At 37.8% G+C, this 17,546-nt stretch overlaps 1 protein-coding gene across 4 annotated transcripts in view; it reads right to left on the bottom strand.

Annotated features, from left to right (window-relative positions):
- Positions 1 to 5,220: 5,220 nt before the first annotated feature.
- Positions 5,221 to 17,546, bottom strand: part of Megf10 (multiple EGF like domains 10) — a 164,364-nt gene continuing 152,038 nt past the window's right edge. For all 4 annotated transcript variants that reach the window (XM_074076610.1, XM_074076612.1, XM_074076611.1 and 1 more), the window contains 6 exons: positions 16,003 to 16,239; positions 14,880 to 15,007; positions 13,474 to 13,597; positions 8,972 to 9,016; positions 7,868 to 8,074; positions 5,221 to 6,685 (listed from right to left, as the gene is read on the bottom strand). In XM_074076610.1, the coding sequence (XP_073932711.1) occupies positions 6,498 to 6,685; positions 7,868 to 8,074; positions 8,972 to 9,016; positions 13,474 to 13,597; positions 14,880 to 15,007; positions 16,003 to 16,239 (929 nt within the window). In that variant the 3' untranslated portion in view covers positions 5,221 to 6,497. The remainder of the gene's footprint in view (positions 6,686 to 7,867; positions 8,075 to 8,971; positions 9,017 to 13,473; positions 13,598 to 14,879; positions 15,008 to 16,002; positions 16,240 to 17,546) is intronic.

Genomic DNA, 17,546 nt, shown 5'->3' with positions numbered 1-17,546 from the left:
ACTCCTGCTCCAACCCACCCTTTCTCTGTTCACTGTCATTTTCTTTCCTTGGTAAGCAATTTAATTCCATTTGTGTGACTTTAAGTTTCCTTTTATATTCTTAGAGTTCAGAAATTTTACCAGGATGTACCTTTTTCCAATAACCTAGTAGACCCTTTCATGTTTGAAAGATCTATAAAGTGAGGGAATATGGTTGATGGGCTTCATATACTTACATGAAATAGAACAAAGAAACCTCTTGTAATAGTTTCAAGTGGGCAGGGAAGGGGAGAGACAGTGGGGGTGATCTAACCAATGAACATTATAAGCCTATTTGGGATTGTCACAATGAATCCCTCCTTACAATGAATATATCCTAATAAAAATTAATGGAAAGAAAGATCTAAAAGTCTGAGACTCATGAATTAAAACTTTCCTTCCTGTTCTTCTTTTTTTCTTTTTTTGTAGTACTGGGGTTTGAACTCAGGGCCTTGTGCTTGTGAGGCAGGTGCTCTATCACTTGAGCCAGACTCCAACCCTTTTTGCTCTAGCTATTGTAGAGACAGGGCCTCGCTTTTTGCCCAGGCTGGCCTGAACCATGATCCTCCTATTTTAAGCTTCCTGCTGTTGCTGGATGACAGGTAAGTGCCAACATGCTCAGCTTTTTTTTGTTGAGATGGAGTCTTGCAAACATTTTTATCCCTGCTGGCTTGGAACTGTGATCCTTCCAACCTAAGCAATAGGTGAGTGCCACCATGTCTAGCTATTGGTTGAGATGTTGTCTCAAGAACTCCCTTCTCAGGCTGGTCTTGACCCACCATCCTCCCAATCTCAGCCTTCCAAGTAACTAGGGTTACAGGTATGAGCCACTGGTACCAAATCCTATTATCCCTCCATTACTACTTCTCCAATTTCATTTTTCTATTTCTGAATCAGTAATTATTTATTTATTTTCACTTTAAATAGTATTTATTTATTTATTTTTCATTTATTCATATGTGCCCCCCCCGCTTCCACGCAGAAACTTTTTGCCCTTATCTCTAATTTTGTTGAAGAGAGAGTGTAAACAATAATAAGAAAGACAAAACATTTTTGCTATTTGAGATAAGGATAGCTATACAGTGAGATTCCTAGCATTGCTTCCATGCACAAGTGTGTTACATTCTAAGTCGTGAATCGGTAACTATTTAAATATTAGGACTTGGACCAGTTTTTGCTTTCACCTGTGATTTCCATCTTTAAAATTTTACTCTTCATTGCATTTCATCTTCTAATATATGAATTCAGTCTTGGCAGTTAACATATTATTTTTTCTTTTATAGTCCTCTAATGAATTTTTAAATTGGGAAATTGCTATTTTTAGTTCCAGAAACTTTCTGCTCCCATAACTGTATCACTTTAAGAGTTTTAATTATATCTGATCTATGTTTTCTTCCATTTTCTACATTATACTCACCTACATAACAGAGGCCCCAATGTAGTTTTCCAATTTAGTTTCTTATCCTACCTAGGCAGCAATGTTCCCATTAAATGTTTTGTAATCTTTCTCTGCCTTTTTGTGTGGATGGTGTGCTCTGAGGACCTCCCTGGTTCTTAGGAGTAGTGCAACAAATGGGCTTAGTGAGCAGCCAGCGGTCAGCTTAGATCCTTTGCCAATGTAAGTGGCAGAAGGTCCCTCAGTTCACAAGTGCTAAGTAGAGATATGCTAACCTCAGTCCAACATGGAAACTCTGATGCCTAAGATCACCCAATGGATAGTTAGCCTCCATGCAGACAGCAGAGACATTCCTCCCTTACTTTCTCTGTGTATCTACCCAAGTCAGCTACCTCTCACCATGTACCCTCCACAACCCACATCCATCCGCTCCCAGAAATTGACATTTCCATATTTGCCTTTGTTCAGGACTCAATGTCTCATTATATGTGGGCCTCTTCAGATTGCCTAAATCAGTCCTGACCTTTTCTGGTTGACCATATTCTCCAGGATGGGAATATGGGGCCAGGTCACTATGTTCTCAGAAACCCATGTCCATATATTTGAACAGTATTATTAACTCTTAAAGATACCATGTTACTAGAAGATGATATCATACTATTGCTTTCCAAAATTACTTCTTTAGAAATAAAATATGTATGGGGTTTTGTGATATCACAAAACTAGACCAGAATACGGTCACATGAACATATAGCTTTTATAATATTCATTAAATGCTCACTTATGACTTACCAGCCTCCTCATTCATCTGGTTATTGCAAACTGGCTCATATTATTAGGTAATATTTTTCATAGTAGCAATGCTGGCTAACATCTACTAGGTTTCTACTATGTGCCCATCACTGCAATAAGTGTTTTGTTAGGTTATTAAATCCTCACAAAACCCTGTGAAATTGTAATGTATTGTACTATTTCCAATACATTACAATATTGAAACTAGAGCCTTGAGAGGTTAAGTAACCTGCAAGGTCATGAAGCTAATCACACATGCTTTATTTTCCTAACTGAATGATGAGTGACTTATTAATAGCTCATCGTACCTCTCTGCATCCCCAACTGTGCTTAGCACTCAGACATACAGGAAATTGAAAGCTAATGAAAGAAGAAACAATGTTTTATCCATTTTTTGACCCCTAAAACACAGTTCTTTAAAATGTCTTAATTATTAATGAAAGCATTAACAGGCACTGAGATTTAGAAAGCAAATCCACATAAAATAACTTAAAGCTATTTGCAAAAGATCTAACTCAGCTGCTAACCTGAGTTCCAGGGATCCACATATGAATAAAACGTTGATTCTATCTTTAAAGAGCAAGCAATCTGAAGGGAAAATATATATACCAGCAATTCAACCTCATTAAGTGTTACTGTTTTAAAAGTGTGTATGTAAAGTGCCTTGAGCCACACACGAAAAAATATTCATTTTTCTACTAGGATAATAATTCATTTTCTCTCATTAATCAGCAGTAGAATCATATATAGAAATAACACTGCTTTAGAGGTTTTTTTATTAGAAAATTTATTGTATTAATCTATAAACCCTTTTGGTGATAAATGTCAACATACACTAATGCTGATGAAAGTTTATCATCTTTGGAAAATAGAGATATTTCAATACTGAAAGCATTTTTTTTCTGCTATAACCAAGGAAATTCTAATGCACTTTAACTTTTTCCTTTTAAAAATATATATTGTTGATTTGGTCCTACCAAAATGAAGCCTAGATTAAATACTGAGCTAGAATAAACAGACCCCGTGTTAGTACACCAACATCAACAGGACTCTAAAAGAGACAAGCCCCGCCCATACCATGTAATTCACACGTGCATGTCTATGCATACTTGCATGAGGTAAAGCCTTTAAGACAAAATATCTCTTAACTATTTAGTTTGAATAATAAAGACATGCTACCCAAAGATAGAAACTTCATTATTTTAAAAAACATAACCCTTAAAACTCAGTTTTTTTAAAGGCTTTTTAGTGCAAAGTGGACTTCTAACATTGACATGAATTGTGATACTCTTGTTCAATTTATAAAATATTTTTAGTTAAAAATTCCAACAACTGATTACAGCTGTAGCACACTGATACACACAGTGTAAGCACATTTTCATAATGTTTGTATTTCTCACAGCATGCAGTCCTTGTGCTAATGGATTTGGTTGGGACAATTTATACTGTTCTATTATAAAATTACATGGCTGGCTTTTCTAAAATGATGAATAAAATTTCCATGAAGATAATGCTAAACACATTAAACTCTCTGTTAACATTATTACTATGCTACAGGAGAGGAACTAACATCCAGCACTGTAAATAATTCAGAATTTTTCCTTCTCACCATATAATTAACTACAACAACGTTTTCTAATTAAAGCAAGCATATGAGTTATCACTTAGACAAGTTCTGATGTGCTTACATGTAAATACAAATAATTTATAAAATTTTAAGTTTCTGAGACATCAACTTCTAAGGAAAGAATAATAGCTTGGTGTACATTCTTATATGAATTGATTTTGCAAGGTGTCTCCAAACTCATTCAGTGCCTTTATCACTACAGGATACAGGAGAGAAATTATATCAAAATACTGAGAAAATTTTACCTTCTTTCCAAATATTATAAAGTTTTATAATATCCAGAGTGCTACATGTGTTCTGATGTTTGAAAAGTCCTGAGTGAATCTGATAACAAGAATTGCCTTGTGTACAAGTGTTCAAGACATTGCTGACCCTTTGGAGCCCACATCTATTGTTCAGACTTTCTACTTAAGCTGCTGTTACCCTTCAGCATGAAGCTTTCCTTTTTGAAATAGTGGGATGAGAAAAGTTCTTTTGACTTATCTCCAGGGGATAATGGGAAAACTCAAATTGCCATGGAGCTCTGAAGAGATCCTTTAAAAATAAGGGGGAAATGTCTTTCTTTTCTTTTCTTACCAGAAAAGACTCTTTTTGGCTACTGACCCATGTGTGTCCAGTTCAATGCCTATCCCTGAAGGGTCAGCCAGTGGTTAATTATTGAAATAAGTCATTTCTAAAGCGCATTCCAGGCAATTCCTTATTTCCTTAAATTAACTTTGCAGTTCCTTAAAAGAGCGAGTATCCTGGGTGTGTTTGTTATATTATCCACCTGATCAAACAAACTACCATCACAGGCACACATGTGTGACATGAAATAACTAGATATACCCACTCAAAACCTGGCAGGGACAGTGCCTTGAGGATACTACCTGTGGATGGGTGTACAGTATATAATTATCAACTGACTCAGACAGAAAGCATATAAAGTTTCATGTTTTTAAAAGACCACTGTTTTCTCTTAAGCAGTTGCTTCCTCATTCAGCCTTTCAGCTCCTCTGCTAAAAGGGGCTTTCTTGCATCAGATCAGTGCGCTCGTGAGACAAATGCACTGAAATGAAAAATGTATTGTGTAAGTGTACACAGGATGAACATCTTCTGGTCTACTTAGAACAGTCCACACTGAAGCCCATTGCAGAAGAATGAGAACAACGCCTTCATTTACAGGCAAAAGCATCCCAGTTTGGGTGGACAATTATGTGATTATTGTAATGAAGGTCTTCTTAGTAAGATCAGTCTATAGTACTCACTGCTTTCCTTCCCCCTGGTTTAACCAAAACTCAGGAAACTAACAGATCAAAGGTGCTCTGTTTTGGAAAATTAGAAAGCCTCTTTATCTCAATCATAAGCCATTTACCTGTGTTTGCTGTACTATTTTAGTAATGACCAATTTTAGTAGGTTCAAATTATATATTTTCATTTCTTTCCTCCAAAAGGAAAAAAAATGCATTTTTATCAAGTAAAAGATGAATGGTAATAATACAAGAAACAATGAACATATAATGGTTTTTTTCATTAACAATCCAAACAATACAAAACAGAATACACAACTTAATGAAAATACAAATTAATGAAAGTGGGGTACATGTCATATTAGCAATGCAAAAGACCAGCTTAAGCATAGTTTCTCTAAATCAACAATTAATACAAGGAAAGTGCCCTTTTGCCAAATATGCACAAAAATGTTTCAGTCACTTCTAGGGAAAAATTAATCAAAACTTTCTACTAATTCTACTTTACAGCATGTATAAACTAATGGTTTACAAAATGTAAGCATCTTCTCACACTTAAAATTTACAACCTCTGCCAATCATTACACACTAATTCAATCCAGTCTTTCAAAAATAAAATTATTTCAATTCTATATTTATGAAATAATTGCTGATATGTTATTACTCTCAGTGAATATGCATGATGGAGACAATGACAGAATAACATCATGGATCTAAAATTGGCCAAGGGTCAAACAGAGAAAGACCACCTCTGCCTGGCACATTTGTGTATTGATTTCTGCAATATTTCTACTGTTTCTAAAATAATTCTAAATTGTACATTTTCTCATTCTGAAAAAACCTAGTGTTTATATTTAAATTTGCTATCCACCACTAGTGTTTGTTCAAATATTATCCAGACCTGCCACCTGACAGAGTGCTTTGTCTTTCGTTCATACAATCCCCATAATTGAGTCCAGCTGGGAAAAAATTAAGCAACAAGGACTCAAAAATATGCCTCTTGCCTCCAACATGTTTAGTGATTCCCACTTAATAAGTAAGTTTATGGTAAACTGCACAGCTCTATAATGAAAATGAGAAAAAAATACTTGTTTAAAATTTCCAAGCACTGATACCAATGTCCTCCACAGCCTGTTTCTCCAAAGGACTTGTGCAAGTTCATGCTTTTAGCCAACATTTTCCAATAACTCATGCTTCATGGGCACAGTTCTAAAACTAACAGCAATGGGAAACAGGTTGCTATCTCCTTCCAAACCACCTGTACAAAAATCACCTAAAATGAGCAACAGCCTCAGCTTTGAGATTTCTGTTTCAAGTCCAACAATTGCCTACCAAGTAGATTAACATTAATCTAAGGTGGCAAACTCGAGGATGGAGAAGAACTGAACTGCAGTTCTGGAAAGGGGTTCAGGGGTCACCCAGCGGTCCTTTGGTGTCATTCACTGCTGCTGCTACTGCTACTGCTGCCACCACTGTTCTCTCTCTTGGGTGAGGATGAACTGTCCCGGACTGGCAGCAGGTCATAATGGCAAGGGATGTGACTGTTCTTTGGCAGGTCATATGGATCCTGGGTGAGATGCCCATTATTGCTGAATATTCCTTGGACGATACTCACTGTAGGTTCTGCAATAACCGGGGACACATTAATTTATCCAGCAAGGGAAAGTTAAAAAATAGATGGCACTTCTTGCAAATATCAAACACATGCATACTTTTATAAAAAATATAAAGTTTTAAAAATATGATTCTTTTATAATTACATAGGGGTGGGAACTGTAGCTGTTGGACCAACTGACACACACACAAATGCTGTTCAGAACAAAAGGAAGACCACATGTTTGATATGAAGAAATCAAGAGAATATGCTGAAACCCTGGATATTAATCATTGTCTGAAAAACACCTTGAGAATAATCTAGTTCAAACCCCTGATTCTGTTGGTCCTTAAAGGTTGACTCAATTCATGGAAACACACACCATGTTCACAACTTTAACACTCAGAACTCACACAGCCTACTATGGTGGGCTTTCAGGAAAAATTAAAGGGGAAATTGTTACTCATTGAAAAATAAAGAAATTAAACTCACTGCAGTTTCCAAATTAAAAATCTGCCTTAATACTTTAAAAATCAATCATTTCATGTTTTTTTCAGTGGCATGTTTCTGGCATAAAATTAATTGCTATTGCTAAATTTGTAGTTACAAGTGGCAAATAATTTTTTGAAGTTAATATCATAAATACTATGAAAGAGTCAGAGATAGAGAGAGGGAGAGAAAGAGAGACTAAGATATATATCCCTATTACTTTGCCAACTGTGGTTGTGGTATGTTTTATCTTTTCCCAAATGGTATTTGCAAAAAGCATTCAAAATAACTATAATTTTAAATTGAATTCCTACTGATTTGTATCAGATTCACATCTGAGAATACTACTGATATATTAAATAAGTTTAAAATAAAATGGTCCCATCCTGCTAAAAGCATTATATTAATATAATGAATTCAGCTAGGAAATGGAACACCTGCACCACTTGTTTTGATTAACTTGATATGTTAACTGATATGACACATGCTGTTCCACATGTGTGCAAAAATATTTACCATGGTTACAAAATAAAAGATGGGTGATCCGGTGGAAGATAAGGAAAATTACTTTAAATTTGCTAAATGCTATTTTCCCTAAAAATTAATTTCACATCAATTAATATGATCACTGTAAACAGGCTGCATCTAAAATATGGGCAATTTAAAATTGTTTCAAAAGCAATCTTATGCATCAGGTTTTATTTATGACTAGAAGAACTCACCAACTTCATAGACATTCTTGTTGGCTGAAGCTGAGGTACTGATCTCTGCATATGGAGAGTCTCTTCGTGCTGGTGACTTCATTTCCACATAGCCACACTCTGAGTTTTTAGGGAGAAGTATAGGTGGGTCTTTAATCGTGGCATATGGGTTTTCAGAACTGCTTAAGGAGCAGTTGCTTGAATTATATTCAGAATTCTTTCCCAAATCTGTGATGAGAGATGGAAGGAAAGCAAATGCTGTTTCTTCGTGATAACAGACTTGGACAGGTTACTTCTTTTTCTTTGTGGCTAAGTCTTTATAACTATTTTCTACTGAGAACAATGCTACATATTTTCCACTTACTTTGGAGAGAATTTGCTATACAATTAGTCATCTATAAATTAATGTTACCTCCTCTTTAAGGGGAGTACCAATGAAAACACCATCTATCTGATTTCAATTTGATGATAATATTCAAGCACAATTAATTCCATTCTGTTTTCAGAATAGAAAATTTATTAATTGAAGTCTTTGAATTTATAAAAGCTCCTCTATAGAAACTAGCAGTTGATGGCCCCAGGAGCAGAAGATGGTTCTATTACCATGATGAGAAAGGTATGTGTGCTGTGAAAACTCCCTGTGAAACTTTGGCCTTGGCACCTTTTCACTCCAACTTATCTTGAAGAGCAGACCTTAGTCAACACATAAACATTCTGATATCTTCTTATTTTCCTGGCTATTTCTTATTTATTTCCTATTCTACATTTTCTTTCCTCATAGACCATATTTCTTTTCCTCCCTCCCTTTTTTGCATTTCAAAACTTGCTAGGCAGATGCTCTACCACTTAAGCTACACCCCTAACCCTGCCATATTTCTTTTAAGGCAAATATGAGTATTTCCTCATTAATTTGAAACCTTTTTTCCCCCAGACTATTGCTCTAACAAGATCCACCTATGGTCACTCTCTTGATGTTGACCAAATACGCTTGTGTGTTACAGTAATTTACCACATGGGAATTTCAAGATTTATCTCTACACTGCCACTTTTGCTTATTTAAAAGTTATTTTAATCTCTCAGAAAATTTTTTAGTGATATGCATATTTCCTCAAATTTTCACCATACCTTTTAACGATTTCCCCATATAGCTTCTGTCAAGTCCAAAAGCACCTGTGATGAAGAAAAACCACCATGTGAGAACTGAAAGGAAGAGAAAACCAACCTAATGTTCAAAGATCATTGTGGAATTTCACTCCCCCCCCCCCACCGACTCCTGCAGCAAATCACGAAGGCTGCTCCTTTTTAACTTTTAGACCAGCTCGGTTGTGCCACAGCCCTGATCGCTCTGCATACGCAGTGTGTGTGTGTGTGAATATAGGATCATTCCTTTGCTCTTTGGGAGGAGGATGGCTTCAGGGAAGGCCTAGTGAAAGTTGAGTCAATATTCTGGATTCAAGGTTGCACAGTAGAAGGTAGCTTTATTAACACGCTGATGTTTTTTCCAGTAACCACCAGAAGGAGATGCATTGCCTCTATTATATGCATGTTTCTAAAAACTAGCAGCTTCCAACACTCTTGACTTACCTTTATAGGCCAATACTAGATCTTGGCCAGTTTTATTAAGCTTTTATTTTAGCAATTTAACTTTTCCAGGTATGGGGGTGTATGAATCTACCTAGACAAAAGCAAATGGCTTTCTTTCTTTTTATTTAAAATATCTGGCCTGCATGGAGTAGGAGTAGAAGGAGAATAGAGGAGGAATATTCCTGCTCACACTGGGGAAAATCAAATATTCTGGTAGTGAGAACATGAAACCACTTGTTTAAATAAATAAAGTCTTAAGTATCTTCTTATACAAAAGAGAAGACTTTAGTCAGAATTTGATAATATTCACAATATTACCAAGAAGATAAGAGGCTTTTATCTAGTCTATGTTACATTGCTTGGCATAAATGCTAAAGTGCATTTTTAGTACCAAATAGCAATCAAGGATTGTATTAGAGGTGGTCATGACAAAGAATAAAAACCATAATAGATTAGAGACAAAGAACTGAGCATTACTTATTAGTCATATGACTTTGGACAAGATCTTCAACTCTCTGAGTGTCAATTTTCTTATCTCTAAAACAGGGAATACATAACCAGTCTTATAGGGTTATTATCATCATTAAGTAAAACAGAGCATATGAAAAGGCTTTCTAAACTCTGAAGCACCATATAAATGAATGGGATTTCAGTTACTGTAAAATGTGTCATATGACCCTGAGTGAGTGATCAGTTTATTGGTAAGCATTCCAAGGCATTGTCGATTATCACTCAAAAAGCAAGAATTAATGACTTGTGATGAGCATTCCAAACAAGTATCTGAGGATGTTAAAGAAATGATACCCTGCCCCATCACACACCTTTTAGAGTGATGTTAAACTCAAGTTCTGATGGTGATGTCCTATGAGGACCATTGAGTAAGACATGTCTCTGCAGAGAAAGAGAGGGGCTCTACTAAAGGAAGAGAGTATCTCGTATCAATCATTGTGGGACAGGAAGTGGGAATTTTTTGGAAAGGCATAGGGTTATATAGGGAAGCAATATCAAAGAACTTGTAATAAAGAGTTAACCTTATCAAAGAGAAGTCTGGCTTTTGGTCTCAGCTATTGGGAGATGATCCCTAAATTCTTAGAATATCCTGCCCAATGAGAGTGTTTTTTTCTTAGGGGCTGAGAGTGGAAACTTTGGTTGACAGTCTAAAAAAAATGATGTATGCTGGGGGGTTTGGGCCATGTCGTGTCAGTTTGTCTTCTGGAGGAATGGAGACAAAAGATCAGCCACATGGGCAGAAAATCCTGTTCACATCACAAGCCCATTAATGATTCACTGGGAAAGGACAACTTTGTTCTTTCCTGAACTCTGCTCAGGGTTCCCTTCCTCTGGTTGATTTTAATCCATATCAGTTTGCTGTAATAAACTGAAACAGGAAAGATAGGAGCATTCACTGAGTTTTGTGAGACCTTCTACAAAATTATTGATCCAGAGAGTATTGTTCACCTATGAGCTTACAACTAGTGTCACAAGTAAGAGCTATCCTGGGGATTCCTAGACTTTGTACAGAGACCCCATGGGTGGCGCAAACCTCTGAGAGACACCTTACCAGGAAACTAGTCTTGTTAAATGTTTTTCTTGGTCCTTGCTATGCAATGGCATGCCTTTCCCAAGAGCTTAAAGAGAGGAGCAGCATGGTAGACACCAACTTAGGGAAGGACAGCTGGGGTTGTGAGACCAGCCACCCAGCAGATTCTCTCCTCAGTGCATTGGAGGATCTGGGAGCTTTTTAACAAGAGACCAGGTGGGTTCCTTACAAATCCCTGAGACAGATGTTTTCAAGAACTTGGCGTAATAGGATTCTTACAGCGAGCTGGTGTATGATTATAAGCCCCATTTTACAAAAGGGCACAACTGACTCAGTGTCATGTAACAGAAAAAGGAATCGATCTCTGGGCTTCTGGGGCAAAGTACAGGACTCTTTCAGATACCATCACAACTATTTCACCAGTTTTAAATCACATACACATATCGTCCATTTTATGCTTTATTTTGATCTTTGTTATATAAAAGGGACTTTTCTGTACAATAACTTTAAAGGGACATTAAATGCTGAATTTCTCTTAGGAGAAAATACACCAAAGAGACCCAAAACTTCCAATGAAGGTTCTGTGTTTCCAACAACCAGTCTCTGTTGTCTCACTGAGACAGAAAGCAGAGACCTTATGGCCAATGCAGTGGTTTTGTATGTTCTGAAGTTAGGACAAATTACAGTAGGTCAAGACAGAATAAGAGGACATTTTCCTCATTAGTACAGAATACCAACTTATATACTTCTTTGGGCTAAATTATCAGTATAATCTAGAGCTTTGTAAATCTCTTTTAATGTTGAGTCTTTTTACTAGTACGCATACTGTGAATCTGGTGTGTAAATAATTTTGCTGTACCTATTTAAACATAAAATCCCATTGGTAATGTAAGTATAGAATGCAGACAAAAGTTAAGATTTTGTGCTCACTTTTCAAGGAAACATGTATATATCTACAGAAAGAGGCATTCCAGAGCCCACATGGATTGGTTCCTATGTCTCAGGGAATTTGACACACAGTGTTCACAGAAGAAGTAGAGAGGAACAATCAACAGACCAACCTTGAAATTGGCTTTACTCCCTTTCCTTCTGTGAATTTTGGACAACAGAGTTAACTTCCCTGTGCTTTCTAGTTTATGGATCTTTAGAACAAGACTCATGGGAGAATCTACCTAGTAGATGTGACATTTGTCATATTTTTGAAAAATGTCATATTTTTCTTTATCTGAAGTTGAAATTGCAGTGGGCTTCCTGACAACCTTACCACCAAATAAATACATGTGAAAGTGTTTGTTACCCATAAGGCATTGCACACACATTAGGCTACTAATCTCCCCCTGAAGCTCATGCTTGGAAACTGTACCTGGTACTGTTCTGTAAGTGTGAGCCAGGCATTCAAAACCCCTTTGCAGGAGGTTCACATAAGGAAAACTGTTTTCATAATAAAATAATTTCACTAATTTTCTTTCAACTGTTCAATGGAGCTTTCCAGAAGCTACACAAAATAAGAGATCACCTCTGACTGAATGCAAAAGTGGATATGACGATTAGACATTGAAGAGATTTATAAAATGTAAAATGGTGCTACTCTTCTCACTAATTTGGGGGAAATAGTTATTTTTCATAAAAACATGTTTTATGTTATGAACTGAGATCATTATTATTGTAAAGAAGTTAATAAATACCTATTTTTAAATGTTCTTAGCTTTATCCTTATCTCAACTAGCAAAAACCCTTGGTCCTTCTTATTATTGCTTATACTCTCTCTTCAACAAAATTAGAGAAAAGGGCAAAATAGTTTCTGCCTGGTAGCGAGGGGGTGGGAGGGAGAGGGAGGGGGCAGGGGAGAGAGAGGGGGCAGAGGGAAGGGGGGAGAAATGACCCAAACATTATATGCATATATGAATAAAAGAAATAAAAAAATGTTCTTAGCTTTAATTTGCAATATGACAAATAACAATTGATATGGTCCCCATCAATTGAAGTACTTTGGGGTTCCTCAATAACTTTTAAGAATTTTTACTCATGCACTTTCCTGCTGATATCTCTGTTTCCTTACCCAAAGTGGGAAGGGGTGCCATGTGTGATGCCCACTATTAAAAGAGAACGAAGAGCAGTCCACATCCTGGCACCAAGCTGACAGGGTTCAAATGCCAGCTCTGTTTTGAACAGGCTCCCAGGCCTTCTGTAAGTTGTTCTACCTCTTATGACTCAATTTCTCAACCATCCTACAAAGATGATGACTATACTAGCGTCTCCTATCAGAGTAATTTTGAGAATTAGCTAAGTTAATGTGTGGGGCTAGAATGTAAGCTTTACCTATCACTTCCTGGCACATGGTAGGAGCTGGACGTGTATTTGCTAGGGATGGAAGGAAGTCCTACAGAGGTGTTAGGCATAATTCTGCTGTTTGGGGTTCTGATGCATATCCCCAAGAGATGGCTGTGGCCCAGACACAGCTCTATAACTATTTTGGGTGCTAGAAGTTTCTAGTTGCACTCACCGAGCTCGTTGAGGTAGCCACCGTGCTTCCAGTCGGCTGGCAAGGTCCCTGTGCAGTCTACCACTGGGCCTCTCTTCCCAGGATTCATGTTTTTAAGATTCACAAATAGCTGGCTGTTTTTTGACTATTGAAAACATAAAAAACAAAGATTTAAAAAGACAATACAGTGTAGCATAGCACAATGTTAATCTGTCTAGAGAAAAGCAAGTCCAAGGCACATGGGAAGGACCCCACCCTTCCAGGAGGCTGATCAGGGGGCAGGTGAGGTTCCCTGGAGGGCAGAGAACACATCTGTCAGCCCTGCTCGTCTCTCCATGACCCAAAGCTCTTTGTTTCATTTTGTCACCATGTGCCCATTGGACCTTATCTGGGTTTATGTACATGGAACCTTGAAGAAAAAAGTGAATTTTGGGTATAACTTTCCCATCAAAATATGTATGATCTGGTGTTAATGAGTAGTGAACCAGGGGGTTTCCTGGCATAAACATGAGGATAAAATGACCTGCTTTGCCTTCCTCCCTGAATCTGTAGGGGAGCAAGTAGAATGATGAATATGAATCTCTGAAGAATATGAAATGTTCTTTAACTGTGAGACACCATAATTAAAATCTAGCTGCATTAACTTAATGATACATGGATTAAGTTAATTATCTTTTTTTCCTAACAGAAAGCTGGACAATGGAGAATGGAAACAGAATTTAGGTACAGTTTGAAGGCAGCAATGTTTGGGGTTCAGAGTACTGTGGGGAGAGTCGAGCGGTACAGCCTGGGTGTCTAGCTTCCTTGTGTTATCAGTTTCCTCACTGGTAAAATGGGATAATAGTCACTCTAGAGTCATAGGATTAGCTGCAGATTGAATGAGGTTGTATGTGTAAAGTGATTATAAATGCTCGGCAAGTAGTACTGGCTCATTGCTGTTTGACCATTTTTGGATAACAAAAACAGCAGTACCCTGTGACTCAACCCAAATACATGTTATTGTCATTGCTACTAAAGTGTAAAGCTCTAGGAAAGCATACCAGAAGATGGGTAGCCAGAAAATGTAAACTTGATTATACCCAGAGTTGATTCTGCTATAGGTCTTTATGTTTTTATTAACATTGCCATGAGACATTATTTAAAAATCTCATACAAAATTAGCAACATTTTTCCAAGAGGGTGTGATGGACACAGTATGGATTGTAGAGACAGGGAGCCCTTGCCACACACTGCAGCTGTCTCATTTATTAGTTGGGCATGGGTTTGGAAGTGACTGGATGTCTAAGTTTCTTGGGTTTTGGTCAGTACACTTGAGGTACTGAGACACACCCAGAGGACTCTGTAGAGGAATCAGTTGTTCAATACATGTGAAGTGCCTGTACCTAACAGAGCATGTCTCCTCTGCTCACCTCGGCATTTGTTCTCACCTTGGCAATGGTTATCCTGTCCCTGTTGTTGACATGAGGGGATGTGGCACACTGTGTAAGCGTGTGGTAACTGGGATTGGTGAAGTAGTGGCTGTTAGCATTTCCACCGTTGCTATGGGGCAGAGTTTCTGAAAGAAGAGAAGGAAGCAGTTAAGACAGTAGGCTCCCCTAAATCTGTGTAGGGAAAAGAAAGTCAAAATGGCAGAATAAATGTTTGGACTGCTTCCATCTGTCAAGCTTACTCAGCAAAGCTCCTAGAAGAAGCAGGCATCCACCAGCCTTCCTGCCCCCTTGAAAAGTGTGAACACTTCCCCAGGTGGCTGCTCTTAGTTTTGGGGCTTGTAAGGCTGGGACAGCATTGTTTGAAGCTACTTCTACTCTAAGTGTCCTTTAAAAAAATACTTGATTTCTTGACACAGCATTTCTGCACTGAAAGTGTACTATAATGTAAAGCAGCTACTTCACAGATTCTCCCCAGGGCTGTAATATTTATAAACTTGTAACCAGTCTGAAACCCCTCAGTCAGTAATCACTCTAAAATTAATAAAGATTTTAAGTTTTCAATTTTCTCAGTTTAAATGGTTACTTCTTCTGATGATTGAATATGTCACTTAAACTTTTTTTTTTCTTTTATGAGGACCTGGGACAGAAAGGAAGATTCAAAAGAACTTTCCTACAGGACTGCCTTGGTTATTATTAGTATTAAAAAATCATTTAATCAGTTACTGTGTTGTGTGGACCCAGGGAGAGGCTGGAAGGCACTGTAGGAAGCATTCAGGACAGAGACAGGAGATCTATCTGCTTCCCTGATCCACTCCATGACCTGTCCCTTTCCTCCCCCCTCGTATGTGACAAACTCTTGGGACATGGTGCCCAGCAAAGTAAGAATATTCTAAATCTAAAACAAGCACATGGCGAGCCCAATATTAAAACTCTAATAGAAAATTACAGTGATGACTTTACTCCTGCTGAGATGTAAAGTACATCTCTACCAAGTTATACCATTTCCAAACATGTGATTCTCTCAGGGAGCACTGACAGAAGGGACAGACACACCGTCAAACACTCAATCTTTTAAAGAACCAAGGCAGGGCCTAGCTTTCCAGGGAGTGCGATGCCTTACCTGACATGGTATAATCTGCATTGATGACCCTCATGGCAGGGGTGTAGGTCACTGCCGGCATGGCTGAGCCCTTCCCTTTCTGCTTGCGTCTGTAAATAATGAACAGCGCCAGTAGGAAGAGGACAAGAAGGACAAGAATGACGATGCCGGCAATGGCTCCAATCTGGTAAGAGTCAGCAGGAAGGGCTGTACTGGTTCGGCTTAAGCTGTTCAGATTTCCAACTATAATAACACCAGCTAGGAAAAAGGAGAAGAGACTCCGGTGAGGAAACAATGTGCTGGATGAATGTTTGATCTCTATTGACAAAAATCTCCCACTGTGCTAATGCCTGGATATTTTCAGCTCACGAGATGCTAATTTGGAAACTTCTGGAAACAGAGCAGGAAAGAAAAATAAGCATTCTGTATTTTTGGATGTTGTCAGCTTGTCTGTTCCCACAGAAAGGCTGCTCTGACCTCAAAAAGACAGGATTTGAACCCAAAGATTTATCACTAGGGTTTGATAGCTTCTTATGTGTCAGGTTAAACACTTAGACTGGCAATTACTTTTGGAGACTAACTTACCTAACTTTGATTTTGCTTTATATATTATCTAGTGCTGAGCTTATTCAGGGCTAAATCCTACAAGCCCAACTGTCTACCATAATCTTCCATTTATCTTTAGTATTTCTAAGAGTAATATTCCTTCCAAGTGAACATAATTCCATTATAAATCTAGCCCAAAAACTAATTCCAATGAGTCTCTTACCTCAGGAGACCTCATTGTTCTGTGAAAACTTACTTTCCACGACAGAAATATTTCTCTTGACAGTACCTGATAATATTACCGTATACCTTTTCTCCTTATAGTGGCCAGTCTTAATTGTGAACTTGACTGGATTAATAACTTCCTAGAAGATTGGCAAAGCACATTTCTGGGTGAGTCTGCAATGATGTTTCCAGAGACAATTAGATCACGGGGGCTCTGACCTGATGAATTTATTAATCCCTTGATGGGTTCATAGTATTATGGTTTATTGGGAAGTGAAGGGTAGAGGTGGAGTCTTGCTGGAGGAAGTAGGTTACTGGACACAGGTACCTGGGGGCTATGTCTTACCCTGGCCCCTTCCTGTCCCTCTCTCTGCTTCCTGACCACCATGAACCACAAGGGGCTAAGCAACCATGGCCTAAACCCTCTGAAATTATGCACCAAAATAAATCTCTCTTCTTCTAAGTTGTTTCTGTCAGTTATTTAGTCACAGCAACAAAAGAGTAAAGAGAACACTCATTAAACCAACAATTCAGCTCAATGTAATTCTTCCTTATTGTTCATCAAGTGAGGAAGGTAAAGAGAATTAGGAATTGAGAGGCAAGGAATCAGGCACCTGAAATATGACACAGATAACCTGAACTTTCCCTCAAGAGCTTAAGCTGTAGTTTCATCATCTGTGCATACAGCTGCTTTCAGCTCAGATAAATGTTCCTATGACTTTACGATTCTTTCCATAAAACGGTCTGAGCTAGGTGTGGTGGTACATGCTCATAATCCCAGCACTTAAACTGAT

Source organism: Castor canadensis, chromosome 6 (assembly GCF_047511655.1).
Source record: "Castor canadensis chromosome 6, mCasCan1.hap1v2, whole genome shotgun sequence".
In the NCBI taxonomy this organism is placed as follows: Eukaryota; Metazoa; Chordata; class Mammalia; order Rodentia; family Castoridae; genus Castor; species Castor canadensis.
This window is presented reverse-complemented; position numbering and strand designations above follow the sequence as displayed.